A 17,878-nucleotide genomic window follows, 5' to 3' on the forward strand; every position below is an offset into this window, starting at 1 on the left:
TTAAATAGGTCAAGGAGTACAAATACAAGATAGTTCAAGTTGTTAAGCATTTTTCTTATATTCTTATAATAAAAAAAAAGATGTTAAGCATTTATGTTACAATCCTAAATTAAAGAGAAAGTTTGGCTAAAGTTTATAACATATATTTCCAATCTTAGTTCAATATGGTTACACATTTCAGCAAAGAACTAATCCTCATGAGCTATGACTCACACAAGCAATGGATCAAGTCATTAACCATGTATGCATCTTTTTACATATATATTTCCAAAAACTCTTGGTAAGCATCCTTTAAGTGACTTAACAATCTATAGCAACACAAGTTTCAGCGATGCTCTCACTGTCAACTTTGTTCACAAATGGGTCTATCTTGACCCAAATAATAGAAAAGACAGAGGCTAACAACACTGACCACAGAATAACAATGGTAGGAGTGCGGTTTTGGCGCCCCATGAGACCCTTGAGGAATGGATAGAGATGAAAAATCACCCAGAAGGCAAAGAAAACCTTCCCAAAGAGAGGTCCCCAAGACTCATATCCTCCATTAAGTGCATCGGAAAATCCAGCAACAACACCAACCATGTTAATAATGATAAGGGTTGTTGGTGGAATCAAGAGAGTAGTCCACTTGATAATATAAAGTTCACCAAACTCGGTATCCTCAGCAGCCTTGGCAGTGACAGTGAAGTTGGTATCAACACCAGCCAACATCTTAAGAAATCCTTGGAACACAGCAAACAGATGAGCTGAAGAACCTCCAATCACCCAAAACTGCTCATTACGCCATAAATCTTCAATACAAACACCACTCCAACGCAGCTCAAGCACACTTGTCACTATAATAGAGAGAAAAAGTCCAAGAAAGAGAATACTTGCAACGTTGGTAAGCTGTATACATTTTTAAAGAACAAAGTATTAGTACAATATAAACTGTTCGTTATTTATTGAATTGTATTTGTTTCTATAAGCCTATAAATGATTTTCTTGGTTGTAATTTCAATCTTACAAACTAAATTATATTTTACAGGACAATTATTAGATAATCCATGGGGACTGAACTGAAATTTAACAACTTTCTCTATAATTATGTGTGCTAGACCAAAAAAATAAAGATTAGGAGATTACCGTTGGTATGATAAATTTTCCTGTGAGAAGGCAAATTGCTGGCAAAGTACAATAAGCAACTAGAGGAAGGGATGTAAAAGGGTAAACAATGGTGTTTATATAAGCCAATCTCTGCAGCCATTTGAGACGGCCTCCTCCAACTGCATACCAAAGGGGGCAATGTCTACTTAAGAAAATTTCAACTGATCCAAGTGCCCATCGAAGGACTTGGTGCAACCGATCAGACAAGTTGATAGGTGCTGACCCTTTGAATGCAGGCCTTAAGGGCATGCAGTAGATCGACCTCCATCCTCGGCACTGCATCTTGAACCCTGTTAAGATATCCTCAGTAACTGAACCATAAATCCAACCAATCTGAAAAGACAAGAAAATAGGTTCATTGATCAAAAACTAAACTATAGATTAATTAAAAAGTGAAACTACCTCAAGTGGAATTTTAACTGTTATAGGTACATTAACAAAAATATCATTACAAAAGAGAAAAGGAAACGATAATTTAAAGATGGACTTTATGCTAGAACATTAACATTTAAGCCAAACCTCTTTTCCCCATTCAGTCTTCTCTTCATACCCACAGCTAATTACATGAATGGCCTCCTTGATCAGCATTGAAGGATCTGCAGATTCTGGTACCCCTCCTCCATTCTCCATTAATGCAGATTCAATGAAAACAGTAGACAAGCCAAAAGTTTTTTCAAAGCTCATTTGTGAAATTAGCATTGACCTCTCATTCTCATCATAATCTGCAGGAAGAAAAGAAACCAGGAGAATGTTACAGTTTGAAGATTCTGCTTCACGCTTATCTGAAAATGATAGGAAAAATTAACTGTGCTTACTATCAATCTCCCTGAGATTATAAATTGCAGCATCAAGTTCTGCCCTTTTTCCATCTCTAGAAACCCGTGACACTTCTTTGGTGGAGGGGCAGCAACAGCATGAAGACATTGGTGAATTGACCATAGAAGGTGGGCTATAGCCATAAAGTGCTTGCCGATTGAAAACACAACCAGTCCCCACATACATTGGTCCTTGAATGCCATCAAGTCCTCTCATGTTTACCTGAAATGTGTATAATTAAAAGACTATAAAATGGGGAAGATTGGAAGCTAGAGGGTTGTGGTCATGATTCTCACTTCATACATAAAATACAACACACGCGCGCGAACAAAATCACTGAATTAGTATTGCTTACGATGAGATAATTTGGCATAGAAACATACAAAATGTAATAGAATTGGACTCTTGATCACAAAACACAGAAAACAAAAGTTTCTTTGCCTTGAAACTAAGAGCATTTCTTCAAAATACTTGTTTGATGAGATAAATTTTTCCACATAAGAAAATGATGCTTTGCCATAAACTTACATCAAAGAAAACTGTATTGCGGTTGGCATATCGATCACTACGGTCAATACCATCAAATCTTTGGGGGAATTGTACATAACAAACATCTCTACCAACTTCTGGATCCATGAGAAAACACATTGCTTCTCGAACAGCCTTGCTGTTGTTAACATAATGATCACAATCAAGATTGAGAATGAAGGGAGCATTTGTGAGAACTGCAGACACCCTCACCTGGATAAATCCATACAAACATCAAGCATTATAAAATCTTAATGACCTTATATGAAACATTATTGAGGTATCTATACATACCAGTGCGTTTTCAGCACCTGCTTTCTTGTGGTGTTGGTATCCTGGTCTTTTCTCTCTAGAAACATAAACTAGCCTAGGAAGTTCATTTCCTTCGATATCACGAGCACCACTGTGTCCGAGGAAAACCTGGAAGATATTTTTTTTGAAAACTCAGACTTTGCAAAGAATAAGGCAGTCTATGAGAAGTGCATAATACGAATGTGTAAATGTGACAATAGTTGAGTAATGGAACCAATCAATCAATCTTGTGAACATAAAAGTTTTCCATCTGATTTTAATCTTTGATACAAAACCACCCAAAGTAATTTATACATTCTTTATGCCTATCATGATCAGCAATTATGCATTGAGAATTGATTGCATACAGAAATAATGGACATACCTGAATCATTCCAGGGTGATCACGTGAGTTATTTCCAGGCCAAGGTGTTCCATCTTGCATAGTCCATCCTTCTTCTGGTGTTTTCTGAGCCTTAGCTACCATAGCATTAACTCGTACTTTATACTCTTCATATTCTCTCTGACAGAATTGAAAGGTAATGACAAAGATGTTTCTCTAAGATACTCAATTTATGAAAACTAATAACTACTTCAGTTTGGTCAACCAATTAGTTAAATTATAAATGAAAAGAGTGAGTTTAACATGCTTACCTTCATTGCTCTACGTTCCTTCACAAAAGAAGGTTGCACTTTGTCTTTCAGGTAGTCAATCTTTTGTGAGAAGTAATACTCAGGTGCTCTTGGTTCAATTGAAAACTTTTTGCAAAACGGCACCCACTTCTTTGCAAATTCAGCTGTCTCCACAAGAGATTCAAATGTGAGCATTGCTGCTCCATCATCTGACACATAACAAGATACTTTATCTACTGGATAGTCAACCGCAAGGATAGAAAGCACTGTATTAGCTGTAATCAATGGTGGTTCTTTCAAAGGATCGACTGTACTGACAAAAAAATCAACAGAAGCAAGTCCAGAGGGTTCGCCCTCTCTTTCAAACCTGTCATGGCATAAATATAGAAGTGTACATCAGAATCCGAAGTGCATGCTCAGTATCAACTCTGACATTTATTTTAAGTATAGTTTACCATGTTAACCTTCACTCATTCTACAATATATTATGTCCAAGTCATGCTTAAAGAACAACGCATAAGGATCCAAATATTTTAAAACTTTGTGTGTTTACCTTGCAGAGAGGTTCTCAATATAAGTGTGTCGATTAACTGGAGACCATTTAGGGAACTGATCCAACACCCAGGAAAATGCAAACCAAATCTCACATATAATAGATGTCAACCACAGAGGAAAAGCACTTTCAACAGGATTTGTAACTCGATAATGGAAGAAAAGACCCAAGATTACTAGCCGCACAATTATCACAGTTCTATATGGTGCGAGTTTGGATTTTACTATTGGCATAAGTACTGAAAGTGGCAGAGCAGCAGCCTCTGTGGACCTGCAAAGCAGATCATGCAAATTATAGAATGAATATATGTTGTTTTTAACAGATTCAGAATCAATAAGCATTTGATGAACTACATATTCCGAATAAAATCGACGGTCTTTCAAGTGCAACCTGATGGTTTAAAACAATTTCATGAACTACTAATTATTAATATGTGCAAGTAGATAAAAAAATTAACATTTCAGCAACTTCTGTTTGCAATTCTCTATACTGTGGAAGATGGTCATAAAATAAATAGTAAAAGTTCATTTTTGGCACACATAAAGACTAAAGGTTAAAGTGATCTTTTTCTATCCATCCGCTTCAGACAATTACATTTGTGAAAAAGAAAATCTCTGGACTGCTTTTTCATCTCTTAGTAGGAGAATAAAATGTTATTATTCTGATTCCAGCTTATAAGTATGTAAGAATGGTCACAGATTTTGAAAATTAATAGATCTTTTTGTTTTGTTTTTCATTCCACTCAATGTATCAAACCAAACCACAATTCCTCGATTTACTACTTGAGCTGCACACAAGGGATATATCTATCATGTAGCTTCTCTTAATGCTAACCTGATTAAGGTCTGAAACTTTTTGTCGACTTATTAAAACTACTATTGTAATACACAATATGCTGTCCATTTGAGGAACTCTATTTCATTTCTCAATGAACTTACCGAACTTCTTCCATCTGCTGCTCCGGTGGAACTGCAGCCTCATTTTCAGCCGTAGGTGCATCCTTTTTAGTCTTGTTCTTTTTATCTTTCCCCTTCACTTTCCCTTTCCCTTTCCAGCCTTTCATTCTATTTTTCCATTTTGAATTCCCAGATTCTTCTTTTACTTCTTCTACAAGAAAAACCATATTGTTACGATCAAAGATTATTTTTAAATAAATTTTACCAAAATATATGATCTAGACTCTCTCTCATTTACCAATATCAAGTGAGGACACTGTACTGATATGTCTAGCATGAAGTCCTCCAACATCCTACAAAATTCAAGATGTGGTTGTCACTATATATTCCAACAAGTTAACAATAATAATAAACATACTAAGAGCATGTTTGGATTGTCTTATTTTAGCTTATCTACTGACATAAGCACTTGTGAGATTGTTTTAGAAAACTTAAATAAACAACTTATGACATGTTGTTAAGCTGTTTTCAGCTTATTTACATAAATACTCCAAGATAGCTTATGAAAACAATTTATAACTTATACGAAAACAAATTTCTTTTATTTTAACATGTGTAACAGAAATAGTTTATTCATAAGCGCTTAAATTACAAGTGTATAAGCTATAAGTTGCAAATTAAGTTGTTATCCAAACATTGCCTAATTTCAGATTTCTCATTTCCCTCAAAATTCCTATAATTTACGGTAACACATTACCTCAGAGTTGTTGATCTGGGAAGCCACTGTGGATGGATTTTCATGACCCACAATGTCATCGTCGTCGTCGCGCTCATCATCAACATTATCATCATTTGTTCTCCCTACACAAATATACAGTTCTTTAACACAGTGAGTAAATCAAGTAACAAACTTTTGCTTCGCCACCATTCTTCGCAGAGTTTGGATTTTGGATTTCAACAGGATTAAATTATCGTGCAATGTGAGAGCGCGAAACGCATAAGAATGAAATGTGAGAGAACAGTCTCAGGATTTGTATGTTAAAACATGTTGATTGTCACAATTGGGTCGTTGTAGTATAGTGGTAAGTATTCCCGCCTGTCACGCGGGTGACCCGGGTTCGATCCCCGGCAACGGCGTTTTTTTTTTTCAGTTTTTTAATTATTTCTATGATCGGGTGGGCCCGTTTCTTGTTTCTGTTGGGACCCATTCGAAGTATGTTGAGAACAGCAGCAGTACAATCCCCTTAAAAAAAATGCATGATTAACAAGGAATTTTTCTTTTTTGTTTTTTTTTGAATGTAAGGAATTTTTCTTATTTGTGGTTAAAAATTTAAAGAATATAAGATGGTCATATTACTATTAGTTTTTTTTGACAAATTTTCATATTGGTTTTTTAAAAGTAATAAAAAATAATTGTGTTATAGAAAGAAAGAACAAAAACTATCATTTCATTCGTAAACAAATAACCATAACATGTAGATTGAAATTAGGAGTATAGAAAGAGTTACAAACCCACATATATAAATAAACACAAATAATAAACGTTTGCTTTGAAATATAATGTACACAACAAAAGGTTACCTTCATAGGGAGTGCCACACTTAAGACAAACCTTATGTCCTTCATTGATTTCATGTTCAAAACAGGCCTTACACATTGGGTAACTACACTCATGACAAGCCACAAACATTTCCCCATTCTCACTAAGCACTAGTTGTTCCCCACAAATGTTGCAGAGGGGAGCACCGGAAGGCATCATATTTGGTTCACCAATATATATCTCTCTAGAGTCTAACTTTTGATTCTCAATCTATGCACATGAGTCGTATGGCATTTATATGAAATATAATTAGCCTGTTGGAGTGATTTGATATTGCAATTTTTTTAGTACCGTCTAAAGTGGTGGTAAGTTATTTTTGAGGTTGAGTTGTTAGTGTCATGATTTCAAGTGACACAAAAAGGCACCAGCTGAGAGAGACAGAGAGTTGAGAAGCAACGTCAATTTTTTCTTATGATGGAATGAACAATGTTTTAATTTATTGTGGGAAATTCTCCATGAGGCTTCATTGCACGTGCTATATCTTTCAGATTTCAAAAAATTATATATAAATTACATTTTCAAAAGATTATCAAAATTTAGATTAGCTTATATGACGATCTTCATATAAAAAGTCTAATTGAAGTTCAATTTTAACGGTTAGTCCATTTAACGTTTTAATTTTTCATGTCACACAAGTACAACTCAAATGGTAAGATGTTTTCAAACCTGCAATTCTTCACTTTTCAACACTTCATTGATCTCTTTAGAACAAAAAAAAGTCTTGATTTTTCACAATTTGTACTTATCTTATAATTTTATTTATTTTAATATTATTCATAAATTTTGAAAATATTTCACAAGATAGTCAGAAATTCTAAAACTTTAACTAAAGAGGATAAGAATTTTAAAACTAAAAATTTGTATTTCCTAAAATAAAGCATGTGTTGGTTATTTTAAAAGACATTTCACCCAAAAAATATTATTTTGAAAGAGATTACAAAATAGGTCTATATTATAAGATGATGGATTTTTACGTCCCGTGAGCTTAGCTAAGCTGATAAGGACAATACATAATATATATAATGTCCGGGGTTCAAACCTCGGACACCACCAAAAAAAAAAGATGATGGATTCTTACCGTTAGTCACTTTTAGATTAAATGCTTGTCTAGTATTGTTGTTTTAATATATTAAGATTTTTTATATTATGATATGATGATGATGATTATATTATGATATGATGATGATGATATCAAGAAATGTGTCTATTAGACTATGTGTTTCACGTTGTCATAAAAATATGGTTCACTGTTATGATGCAAAGTTGACAGATAACGCACAACCTCCAAACAATGCATATGGAGCAAAACAATTACGTTCATCAAAATATGTATATTCAGCTTACAAAACACACCCTTATGAATGATCTGCACCTATCAAACAAAACTATTTGAGTATATGATAGAGGATCAAACAATTGTTGGTTGAAGGTATCAAATTGTTGCGACCGCCGACAACACTAATCATTGGGAAAAAGCTGGTTGACATCCAACCTACACAATTTGCTGATCAATTTATAACTGACCAAGTGTGCAGCCAACAAACAATATTTCTCTCAATCACTTTCAACATATGCAAATGGGGATATCTTTTATTTATTTATTTTTAATAAGTTAATATTTGTAAAATTTATCATAAAACAATTGTAAGGGTTTGGTTTAGTGATAAAAAGATATATCTTAGACCTTAAAGATTCGAGTTTGAGCCCCACTAGTACTCCTAAGTTACCCCAAAGTTTTTCCTATTATGTACTAGGACTTCATCCCCTCACCCTAAATTTTTTCCATAAAAATATAAATGTTTTCTCTTTTCATAAAAAAAATTCTCTACAGTCATTATCATAAAAATGAAGTGCTCTCATATTATGCAAACTGACGACTCACAACACTAAATACACGATGAAAGACAAAACACCCTACTCTAAGCAATTACAGGTTCTTGATCTCGAATAACCAAGGATGTTAGTACATCTCATTATACTTCCATACAAAGGGAAATTCTCCTCCACCGCAAAGCTCAAAACTTGACGATAAAAAACCGTTAACGGATGTTCCGGTGGGATATCGGCTGGAAAAAAATGGCTGGATTTGAGGGGGATTACCACTTAATACCCCTCGGGAAAACCTCACAAATAACACATTTCACCAGCATTTTGAACTTCAAAATTGTAAAAGTCAAGACAATTTAATTTCCTTAATTTGCAAAACGGTAATTCAATCCCTTAAATTAAAGAACACCATTCAATTATTCAATCTACCAAATTATCTTTTAAAACAATCAATCAAATTCATGAAAGACCTACATATAACATTAAAATCGTTTCATGGTGCATCAAAACACACATAAAACCTTCAAAATTGTGGTGCTACATTAATAAAAAAAACTAAAAAAAAAAAAAACTAATAATAATAATTGACTAATGCTCTTCAATTTAAGCAGGTATACCTAGACTAAAACCCCATGTGCTTTTAAGTTGTTGAGCATGATCTCTCAAGTGCAACATAAAAACGTTTCGATTACTCTCAGCTTGAAACTATGTTAAAGAATAGACCTTTACGGTTTTAGATGTGTCACACACAACAAGGTTGTCTGTATCAGCTGAGGTGGTACATAGCCAATTGACCTGCAAAATAAAATGTATAAATGATCATGGAATAGACAAATTTGGCACAAGAGGAACAAGTTACTAGCAAACAAAAGTTCCAATGAAGTGTACAAAACTCACCTTTTGGGGTACACAAATGTTCAAATGTAGGATATCATTGTTGCCGTCACTTGACCCAGCATCGGTATATCTGGACCAATTCCATACCTTCACCAACTTATCGTTTCCCCCAGATATTAAGAATTTCCCTCTTTCCCCAAACATCGAAAATGTCCTGTGTCACCCATATCAAGTTAGGGGCCAAGTTGAACATAGTCTAAAAGTTGCTAAATAAATTAGAGATCAATTGAACTCACAGGCTAGAAACAGCTGAAGTATGACCACCTATAGTGTAATCAAACAGCAATCTCTTATTTACATTATCATCTGCATTTGCATTGCTAGACGAACTACCACCTTTTAATCTTGATTGTGATCCTTTTCGTGTAATCGAAGAGCTTTTTGACCTTACAGCAGAGATTTCTGAATCAATATCAATCACATTGATAACATCACCCCCTGCAACAGCACATATCTTGCCTAATTTATCTACCATGTCGATTTCGGGGACAGCTATTGCATGAATCAAGGAAGGATTGAAACACTGCCCGGCACCGCTATTACTCACATTACCTGCAGTGAAGAAAGGACAGCATTAGCAAACTGGGTAGTTTTCTTTTCACATTTGTTGCCACTCACTTATTTTTACTGCATATATATTACTATTATCAGTGTTAAGTGTATGCATCTGTTCGTAAGAAATGAAAAGAAAAAGTCGACCTATAAAATGTAGAATTCAACTATAAAAACCAAATTAAAAAAGGATCACTAATTTACATTGTATTATGCACCAGCCGAAAGTTTAGTTATCATCAAAGTACATACATGTATGCCTCATGTATAAATGTATCCAAACAACAACAACAACAACAACCAAGCCTTATCCCACTAAGTGGGGTCGGCTACATGGATCAAATGACGCCATAGTGTTCTATCAAAAACCATATTTGGATCCAACTCATTGACCTATAAATCCTTTCTAATGGTTTCTCTAATGGTTTTCTTAGGTCTTCCTCTACCTCTTTTAACCTGACTCTCCTCCATTTGATCCACTCTTCTAACAACGGCATCTACGGTCTTCTCTCTACATGTCCAAACCATCTAAGCCTATTTTCTACCAACTTTTCTACTATAGGTGCTACCCCCACTCTCTCTCTAATGTTGTCATTCCTAATCCTATCCTGTCTAGTCTTACCACTCATCCAACGCAATATCCAAACAAAGAAAAGAAAACACCACCATAAAAAAATGTAAAATTCAACTTTGAAAACAAATTAGCAAAAAGATCATTAATTTACATTGCATTAAGTATCAGCCACAAGTCCAGTTATTCACAAAGAACATGCATGCAAGCCGCATGTCTACATGTATCCAAAACACCAATTTTAATAACAACTATATTTTTTTTTTCAAAGATCTACCTGCTAACTGCATGTAACTTGCATACCAAGTCACCAGTCATAAACCACCATTTTTGTGTTTTAAATTGCATTGGTAATATTTTTAACCAGTCAAAGCTTTCCAATCTATCTCTTCTAGAATCATGGTGAAGGATAACCGGTTGCACAAGCCTTCAACAAGAATCTAAAACAATTATCATACTAAAAAGTTTTCTTTTGCTACTTGCGAACAACAAAATAAGTAGAGATGTGAACAATTGTATTATTGCAAAAATCAAAATTCAAAAACAAATGAAGGCTATTATTTAGATAACTCTAGTTGTCTCATTCAGAAGTACATTAATAAAGACAGACATTTACAAAAAAAATATACCAAAATTAAGTACTTTGTAGGGGCGTGCTTTGGAGAATTCCCACAGCACAAGCGTTGAATCAAGACCTCCACTAATTACTGGGAAAAAACAAACATAGGAGTCAACATTCTATACATAATGAACACAAGTTTCTAGAAGACTAGCATAAACCTAAGACCAAAAAGTTTTGTGAAATTTAATTATAAATAAAAACCTATGCGCATGCAAATTCTTTTGATTAAGTCTCTATGTAATATTTGTTAGAACTTCCCTAAATATCTTTGATGTGTTTTTGTTAGAACTTTCCTATATACTATTTTCTATAACTTTTAACCGTGAGCAGCTCACGTCTCTTGTTTATGCATGTACATTATACAGTTTTTAAGCACACAAACTAGGTTATTTAAGGTGACACAACAGCGCAAATTTGAACATCGTAACATTTGCAAAAGGAATCGAAATCAACCCTAAAAAGTCTACAAGTGACATTTTGATTAAATAAACTGGCCTGCCAGGTCTGCGCATGAAACTGCAATATGAGCACTTGTAGAAACAAGAAAATCACAACAACCTAACTCAGGAGTTAAAGTACTTTGTTTTGTGTTGTTCTACATTGGCACAATAGTCTGATTATCGGTGACAACGACAGAAGCAAGAACACTTTGCTTTGTGTATTCTACATTGGCTTTATAGTCTGATTATCAGCGAGGTGACAATGACAGAAGCAATAACAGCCAGGATAGTCAGTTTGCTACAATCAATGATTATGACATGGATATATCGATTTCTGTGTGACTGCTTCTGTTTAAATACAGAAAACCTCTATAAATCAGTGTTAGAACAATACCAGCTCAAGAAGAAAATGTTGTAACATCCATGTCAGTTTCTTTCTTCATTTAAATATTTTGAATGAATTTTTTTTCTTAAAGTGTAGTATAAATCACAGAAAAACTGCAACAACTTACAAAAGTTTATCTCAAACATGACAGTCATATCTTATTTTCATTGGAAACCATAAATTTTACTATGAGGGGTAGGAGGGGGCGAGAGAGAGATTTATCCAGGAAAAATAAGCAAAACTTTGTTTGACTACCTTCCCAAGATCTCCAAGGAAGGAATTCCACAGTGCTACATATCTACAATACAAGGTCAAGGTGAAATGAACAATATTAAGATATCAAATTACTCATTAACTTTAGATAAACAAAACAATAGGAGAAAAAATCGCACGTGGAAAGATGAAATATTAGTGGGTTGAAATAAAACTCGTGATTTAATGAATTGGCAGCCATGTAGTAAAGAATAGCTAAAAAAACAATAAGGATACACTTGTATGACCAGTTTCGGCTCGTAATGTTTTGTAAAGGCAGTGCTGCCTGATGTCAATTATCTGTCAAAAGAAATTACAATCAATAATTATGAAGAAAATAAAGATGAAGAATGCAACAATAACTCAGGTTTTCTGAAATCAAAAGAAATAAGAAAAGGAAAAGTGCATAAAAAATAAACCACGGTACAGAGGAAAAGAAAAAATAAAATTTCTAAATAACATATAAAAAAACTGTATGTTACCATGTTTTGTGGCATGTTTTGATTCTTTTAGAATACAATGCAAATATGGTTTCTTATGAGAGAATAAATTAACATTAACAGGAAACTGGGAATCTCTTGACAATATCATGCACACTTATATGGTTATTTTGAGAAAAGATCAATAGTTAGAGCTTTTAGTTTGATGTCACCATAGGAAATAACAAGATAAAAAGGGCAACCTAGTGCTACAAATCTCTAGCCATAGTGGGCCTAGGGAAGAGTTGCACCCATTGTAAGTCTATTATAGATAGTCCTGCCATATGTAAGAGACTGGTTTCACAACTTGAACCTGTGACTATCTAATCTCATTGTAACAACTCCAACCTATACATCAAGGCTCTTCGTCAATAGCAAATAACAAGATGTATCCAACAGATTTATGGTGCCCAAAGGAGATTAAATATATTTGAGCATGATATCAAGGACCATTTACCCCAAAAGCTTAATGCACTAGGAGAAGGCCCGTGAATGGTCTTATGTTAGCATACCTAGTATTACCAAGATGGCAAGATGGACAAAAAAAATTTGAAATAGAGCAAATGAAGGACGTACACATGAGCAGAAGAAGAAACACTAACTTCATGCAACCACCAGCACATGTGGCAGCATAGCAGAGGAAAGACATAGTCTGTTAGAAAGAGGAGGAAGGAGGAAAACACGGGGAAAGAAATGAGTGAGAGGGTTGGAGGGTAAGACCAACACTGACAAACTACCTCAATAATCTCCATATTCTTTTACCGAGTTGACATAATTTTTTTCCTATTTCGGACATCAGAAACTCTATTGATCATAATGTTACTTAGATATCATATCAGATAGGAAATAACTACCTATTTCTAATTTCTATCATATTTTTCTTGTTATTCTGATCAAGTTCCCATTTTGTGCAACTTTTGTGACAACCATCTATTTCTAATTAGAAATGACTACCTGTCTCTAATTTCTATCATTTGATATTTGCACAACCATTTTGTGACAACCTTCTTTTTCTCTCTTCTTGTTGGTCAAAAACAACAAAGAGAGAAAAAGGAAGAGAGAGAGTGATAACACAATGTGAGTATGAGAGAGAAAGTTGTCCAAAAGTTGTTACAAAATGGTTGTACAAATATCATTTCTCATCCAACTCTAACCCACTCACCCCATGCAAAGAGCCCTCTGGGTTGAACTGTTGAAGACAACTTGAAGTATGAACAATAAACAAACTCACTATACCTGGTATGCAATTTGACTTCATTTTAGATTGAACTCGTGACATTGGTTACATAAAGTCCAGTACCAAATGAAGGATCAACTAATTATCTCAAAACTTAAGCTATGGTATTAGGAGTAAATTCATGAATGGCTTTTAGATCTCTTACACGTTATAAGTGGAAAAAAGATATATTCATAATTTCATGAGTTGATAAATGTGGTATTAGTATTACACAAGAGAAAATTACAACGCACAACAATAATAAATACGAGACATACCTTCACCTCGCCACTATCATCTGCTGCAGCAAGAAATGAGGACTTTGAGTTGCATGTAACCTGAAAAATCACACACATAATTGTAATATAAAAGAGGCATGTACAAGTGACTACAACTTCAGGTATAATGCAGTAATCTAGTTTCACGATCCCAATGTCCTTTATGAAACAAGACCACATGCATAAATAACCTCTTGATGATTGATTGTTATTGTAATCAAGCTATAAATAAGACATCAAACACGCAGCCACACATAAAATTTATCTCAAACTCTGTTTAACCACGGTATCAAAGCAGTGCTGAACTCAGACTCAATGACCTAATTAAGCACTACTTTGCTGCTGGTTTGTGACCTTAATTTGGTGTCTACTTTTACCTTGCTGTTGTAAATTCAGATGGCAGTAGAAACATTCAACAATCTCAAGTAAATGCATAATAACATTGAAATTGAATACAAATCCTACTATCTACCTTGTTTATCTCCTCTTTGTTATAATTATAATTCTCCAGTGGCTCCCATTTAGTGGTAGCCTTCAAAACAGAACACAGTATACAGAAAATCAGTAATATAAACAATGATCTTTCTAAACAATGTAATGTGCGTACATACATACATACATCCTTGATATGAAAAAGAATAATTCAATAAAAGTGATGGCAGGTGCGCTCAGGTAATATAAGGAGAGAGGGGTTTCCAGTAAATGAAAATAAAAAAGTACTGAAATCAAACATCTTTGGAGCCCATAAAATGCTTACCAGACGCACATCAAAACATTTGATTTCCTTTCCTGACGAGACATAGATATTATCTTCGTTCCCTGATTCAAGGGACAAATGTTTTCAAAAGATATAATTAAACTTATCCACAGGACACAAATTGGATGTCTCCAATTTGCATACGATGGTTCTTTGTTTTATATAAAAATAAGAAATTTATTATGATGAAGAGAAAAAATCTCAGAAGAGAGGGAAGAAGTAATTGTCCTTAACATAAGAACAAAACACAAACAGAGAGTCCCCTCAAAGAAAAAAACACAAATAGAGAGAGAGTGAGGGAGATAGATAGAAATAGAGAGAATTGGTGGAGCAGAACATTCAACCCGTCAACATACCCGCTAGGAAAACTCCATACAAAACGGTCATGTGCGTGCATCCCATGGATAACGAATCACACCTTTCATAATAAAGAACTTTCTATGTAACTTAAATTCTCGCGCCTCTTGCAGTATTGATCACTGGATTCTGTAAAAAAGATTCATTTTACAATCATCCAATGATCAATCATACTGCCAACTGGGGAGGGATATCGCATGAAAGAGTTACGGTATAAATGCCCAAATGGGAATAGCATCAAAAGGAAGAAAAAAAATTATACTGTTAGTGGTACTCAATAACTCACTTCTCTAGTATACCAAGTTACGAATATCAAACATAGTATCGGAGAAAATTTTATTGCATATAGACATGAGTTTATTTTCGAAGGTTTAACATATTAAACCACCCATTAACTTTATATAAAATTTAATTATTGTATTATAACTATCCATCACGTTGATCATGAGTCAGCTAAAAAAATATTAATCTTCATACATACATATATAACAATCAAAATCATTTTTGTATTAATGTGAAATTTTGCAGGTATGATCTGCATGACAGAGACTTTCAATCAAAAGTAGATTTTGGTAAGCAGTGATAAACAGACCTGACTTAAAACACAAGGAAAGAATTGGCTCCTCGCAAACATCCATAGCGATTTGCGGTTCGTCATTGCATCGTAAATCAAACCAGCAAACACGACCATCCTATTTGATATAGAAAATGAAATTGAAATTACAGGAAGCAATGGTGAAGGATAATGAACCCTAATTAAGAGATAATGGAAGTGACCTCGCCGGAAGTGACGATGATGCGAGGGTTTTGAGAAGAGGCAATGCAGCAATTAACGCTGTCTTTGTGACCTTTCAATCGTCGGCCTTTGAGCTTAGTCTTAGGAGGTTGAAGATTAAGCGTACGCTCAGCCTCTGCTTCCACCGCCACGGATGCCATTTCTGATTCTCTGAAACCTAAATTCGCGGCGAGTGTATGTAAGTATTTATGTATCTATAGGCTTTAGGAGGAAATGGAAGGAACCGAAGTGCTGTTGGGTTTGGAATGTGATATTGAAACCGCGCAACGCCGCACTCACACCGGACACGGCTAAACACAAACAGCTCCATTTCTTACCGCTAATATTTAACTCTCTTTTTTTACCAACCAATAAGGATCTTGTATTTACAAAGATAAATTGAGTCAAATCCTTATTTCCTCGTTAACAAGAGGTTGGTAATGTTCTCTCAAAAAAAAAAAAAAAAAAGAGGTGGGTAATGTTAATACAAATCAAATTTATTCATTTGTCTTTCAACATTTATATTATTTATATATATAAAAACAATAATGCTACTTCTCCCGACATATTTTATCTCCATCCCGACATATTTTATCTCCATAAACAAGAAAAAACTACAAAGAAGTTAAGTGAGAGGTAGAAATCCCCGTAAGTTTAAAATAAATGTTAAAACTGAGTTAGACATGTCTGGTATATCTTGAGATTGTAATCCAAATAACACGCAATATTTGTTATACATCTACACACCGATTAGCATTTCGATATGAATGAGAAACATCATTATTCTAATACAAATCTAATAAACGACGAAATTTATTAACCAACGCTCTACCCAAACACTAGAAATTAATGTCAAGCGAAAAAATACGTGCTCTTTTTACAAGTCTTAGACAAAGTCTTAGACAAAGTGATTGGACAAACTAAGTTTGAGACAAAGATCCAAAGAACAACAATAAATTACTTCTAGACACATGAATCTATCAAACTAAGAGGTTTTCCAAGTTGGTTGACATGGAAATTGATTGGACATCCAATTGTCTGATAGAATGTAGACCAAATTCCTAAAACATCAGCCTTTGATTTGACCTCAAATGTTATGTTCATTGCCATTGCAACATTGTTCATGTTTTCTATGGTATTATTTCCAAGAATTGATATCCCACCGTAGAGCGGAACTTGGTCTGCAGAAACAAACACAACTAGCTTTTGTTGACTCTTGCTTGACTGATGAAACTCTTGCATCTATTATGATAAAGAAATCAATCAAAATAGTTAGATTAACCAAGTTCTTGATGCAAATACCGATTTTATTACTTGTTTAGGGCAAAATAAAAGCATGAAGAAATTAATTGGAGTGAAGAATATATATATATATATATATATATATATATATATATATATACACACACACACACACACACACACACACACTTAAATATGTCACTGGTCCCTACACTTTCACCATATTCTTGCATTGGTTCCTACACTTCTTTTTGTTTGGCATTGGTCCCTGCACATTGTATAATTATTGGCTTTGGTCCTTCTGTTAAGTCCAACTTAAAAAAATAACCAAAACTAGCGGTGTGCCACGTGGACCAATCATTCAACGCCATGTGGCACACTAAAAGACAAAATTTTAGAATTAAAATATTCCAAAGTTTTGGTATTAGTCTCTGCACTTCAGCACTTTTTGATATTGATCACCGCACTTTGGTATTGGTCCCTGAACCCTTTATTTTTTATTTTTTTTTTATTTTTCAATATCTTCCGATGATATTATTATGTTTATTCTTGTTTTGGTCATAATTTTTATTGAGAATAATTCTAAAAAAAAAACTCCCCTAACAAAATTATAAAAATATATTTTTTAAGTTTAAATCACCAATATGGATTCTTCAATAATGGTGAATCACCTTTAAAGTTTAAATTTCCATTATTTGTGCAATATGACAGTGGTCAGTCGCATGGTTAGTAGGCAAACACAACAATACGAAAAGGGAAAAAAAT

The 17,878-nt window shown here is 34.1% G+C and overlaps 2 protein-coding genes and 1 non-coding gene across 5 annotated transcripts; 1 reads left to right on the forward strand and 2 right to left on the reverse strand.

Moving 5' to 3' along the window:
* Nucleotides 1–121: 121 nt before the first annotated feature.
* Nucleotides 122–6,670, reverse strand: LOC146933357 (cellulose synthase A catalytic subunit 8 [UDP-forming]-like). Its single transcript, XM_085705152.1, has 13 exons — nucleotides 6,445–6,670; nucleotides 5,621–5,724; nucleotides 5,162–5,216; nucleotides 4,906–5,074; nucleotides 3,968–4,237; nucleotides 3,436–3,781; nucleotides 3,167–3,304; nucleotides 2,785–2,910; nucleotides 2,491–2,703; nucleotides 1,962–2,184; nucleotides 1,666–1,868; nucleotides 1,126–1,479; nucleotides 122–888 (listed from the first exon to the last, which is right to left on the reverse strand). The coding sequence occupies exons 1-13, from the start codon at nucleotides 6,620–6,622 to the stop codon at nucleotides 301–303; spliced, it is 2,967 nt and encodes a 988-aa protein (XP_085561278.1). The 5' UTR covers nucleotides 6,623–6,670; the 3' UTR covers nucleotides 122–300.
* On the forward strand, nucleotides 5,929–6,000 carry TRNAD-GUC (transfer RNA aspartic acid (anticodon GUC)). The gene has a single exon. It is a non-coding gene; the product is annotated as a tRNA-Asp (tRNA).
* A 2,078-nt stretch (nucleotides 6,671–8,748) lies between the features above and the next one.
* On the reverse strand, nucleotides 8,749–16,194 carry LOC146933359 (Transducin/WD40 repeat-like superfamily protein). Of its 3 annotated transcripts, XM_085705153.1 has the most exons (11): nucleotides 15,874–16,194; nucleotides 15,689–15,788; nucleotides 14,740–14,801; nucleotides 14,455–14,514; nucleotides 13,983–14,042; nucleotides 12,247–12,309; nucleotides 12,013–12,055; nucleotides 10,940–11,017; nucleotides 9,424–9,739; nucleotides 9,188–9,341; nucleotides 8,749–9,085 (listed from the first exon to the last, which is right to left on the reverse strand). In XM_085705153.1, the coding sequence occupies exons 1-11, from the start codon at nucleotides 16,030–16,032 to the stop codon at nucleotides 8,996–8,998; spliced, it is 1,185 nt and encodes a 394-aa protein (XP_085561279.1). In that variant the 5' UTR covers nucleotides 16,033–16,194; the 3' UTR covers nucleotides 8,749–8,995. The 3 variants fall into 3 exon arrangements, with proteins under 3 accessions (XP_085561279.1, XP_085561281.1, XP_085561280.1); XM_085705155.1 differs by lacking the exon at nucleotides 14,740–14,801; XM_085705154.1 differs by lacking the exon at nucleotides 10,940–11,017.
* Between the last annotated feature and the right edge of the window lie 1,684 nt (nucleotides 16,195–17,878).

Source organism: Medicago sativa, chromosome 4 (assembly GCF_051527215.1).
Source record: "Medicago sativa cultivar Bolivia chromosome 4, Bolivia_mono, whole genome shotgun sequence".
Taxonomy (NCBI): Eukaryota; Viridiplantae; Streptophyta; class Magnoliopsida; order Fabales; family Fabaceae; genus Medicago; species Medicago sativa.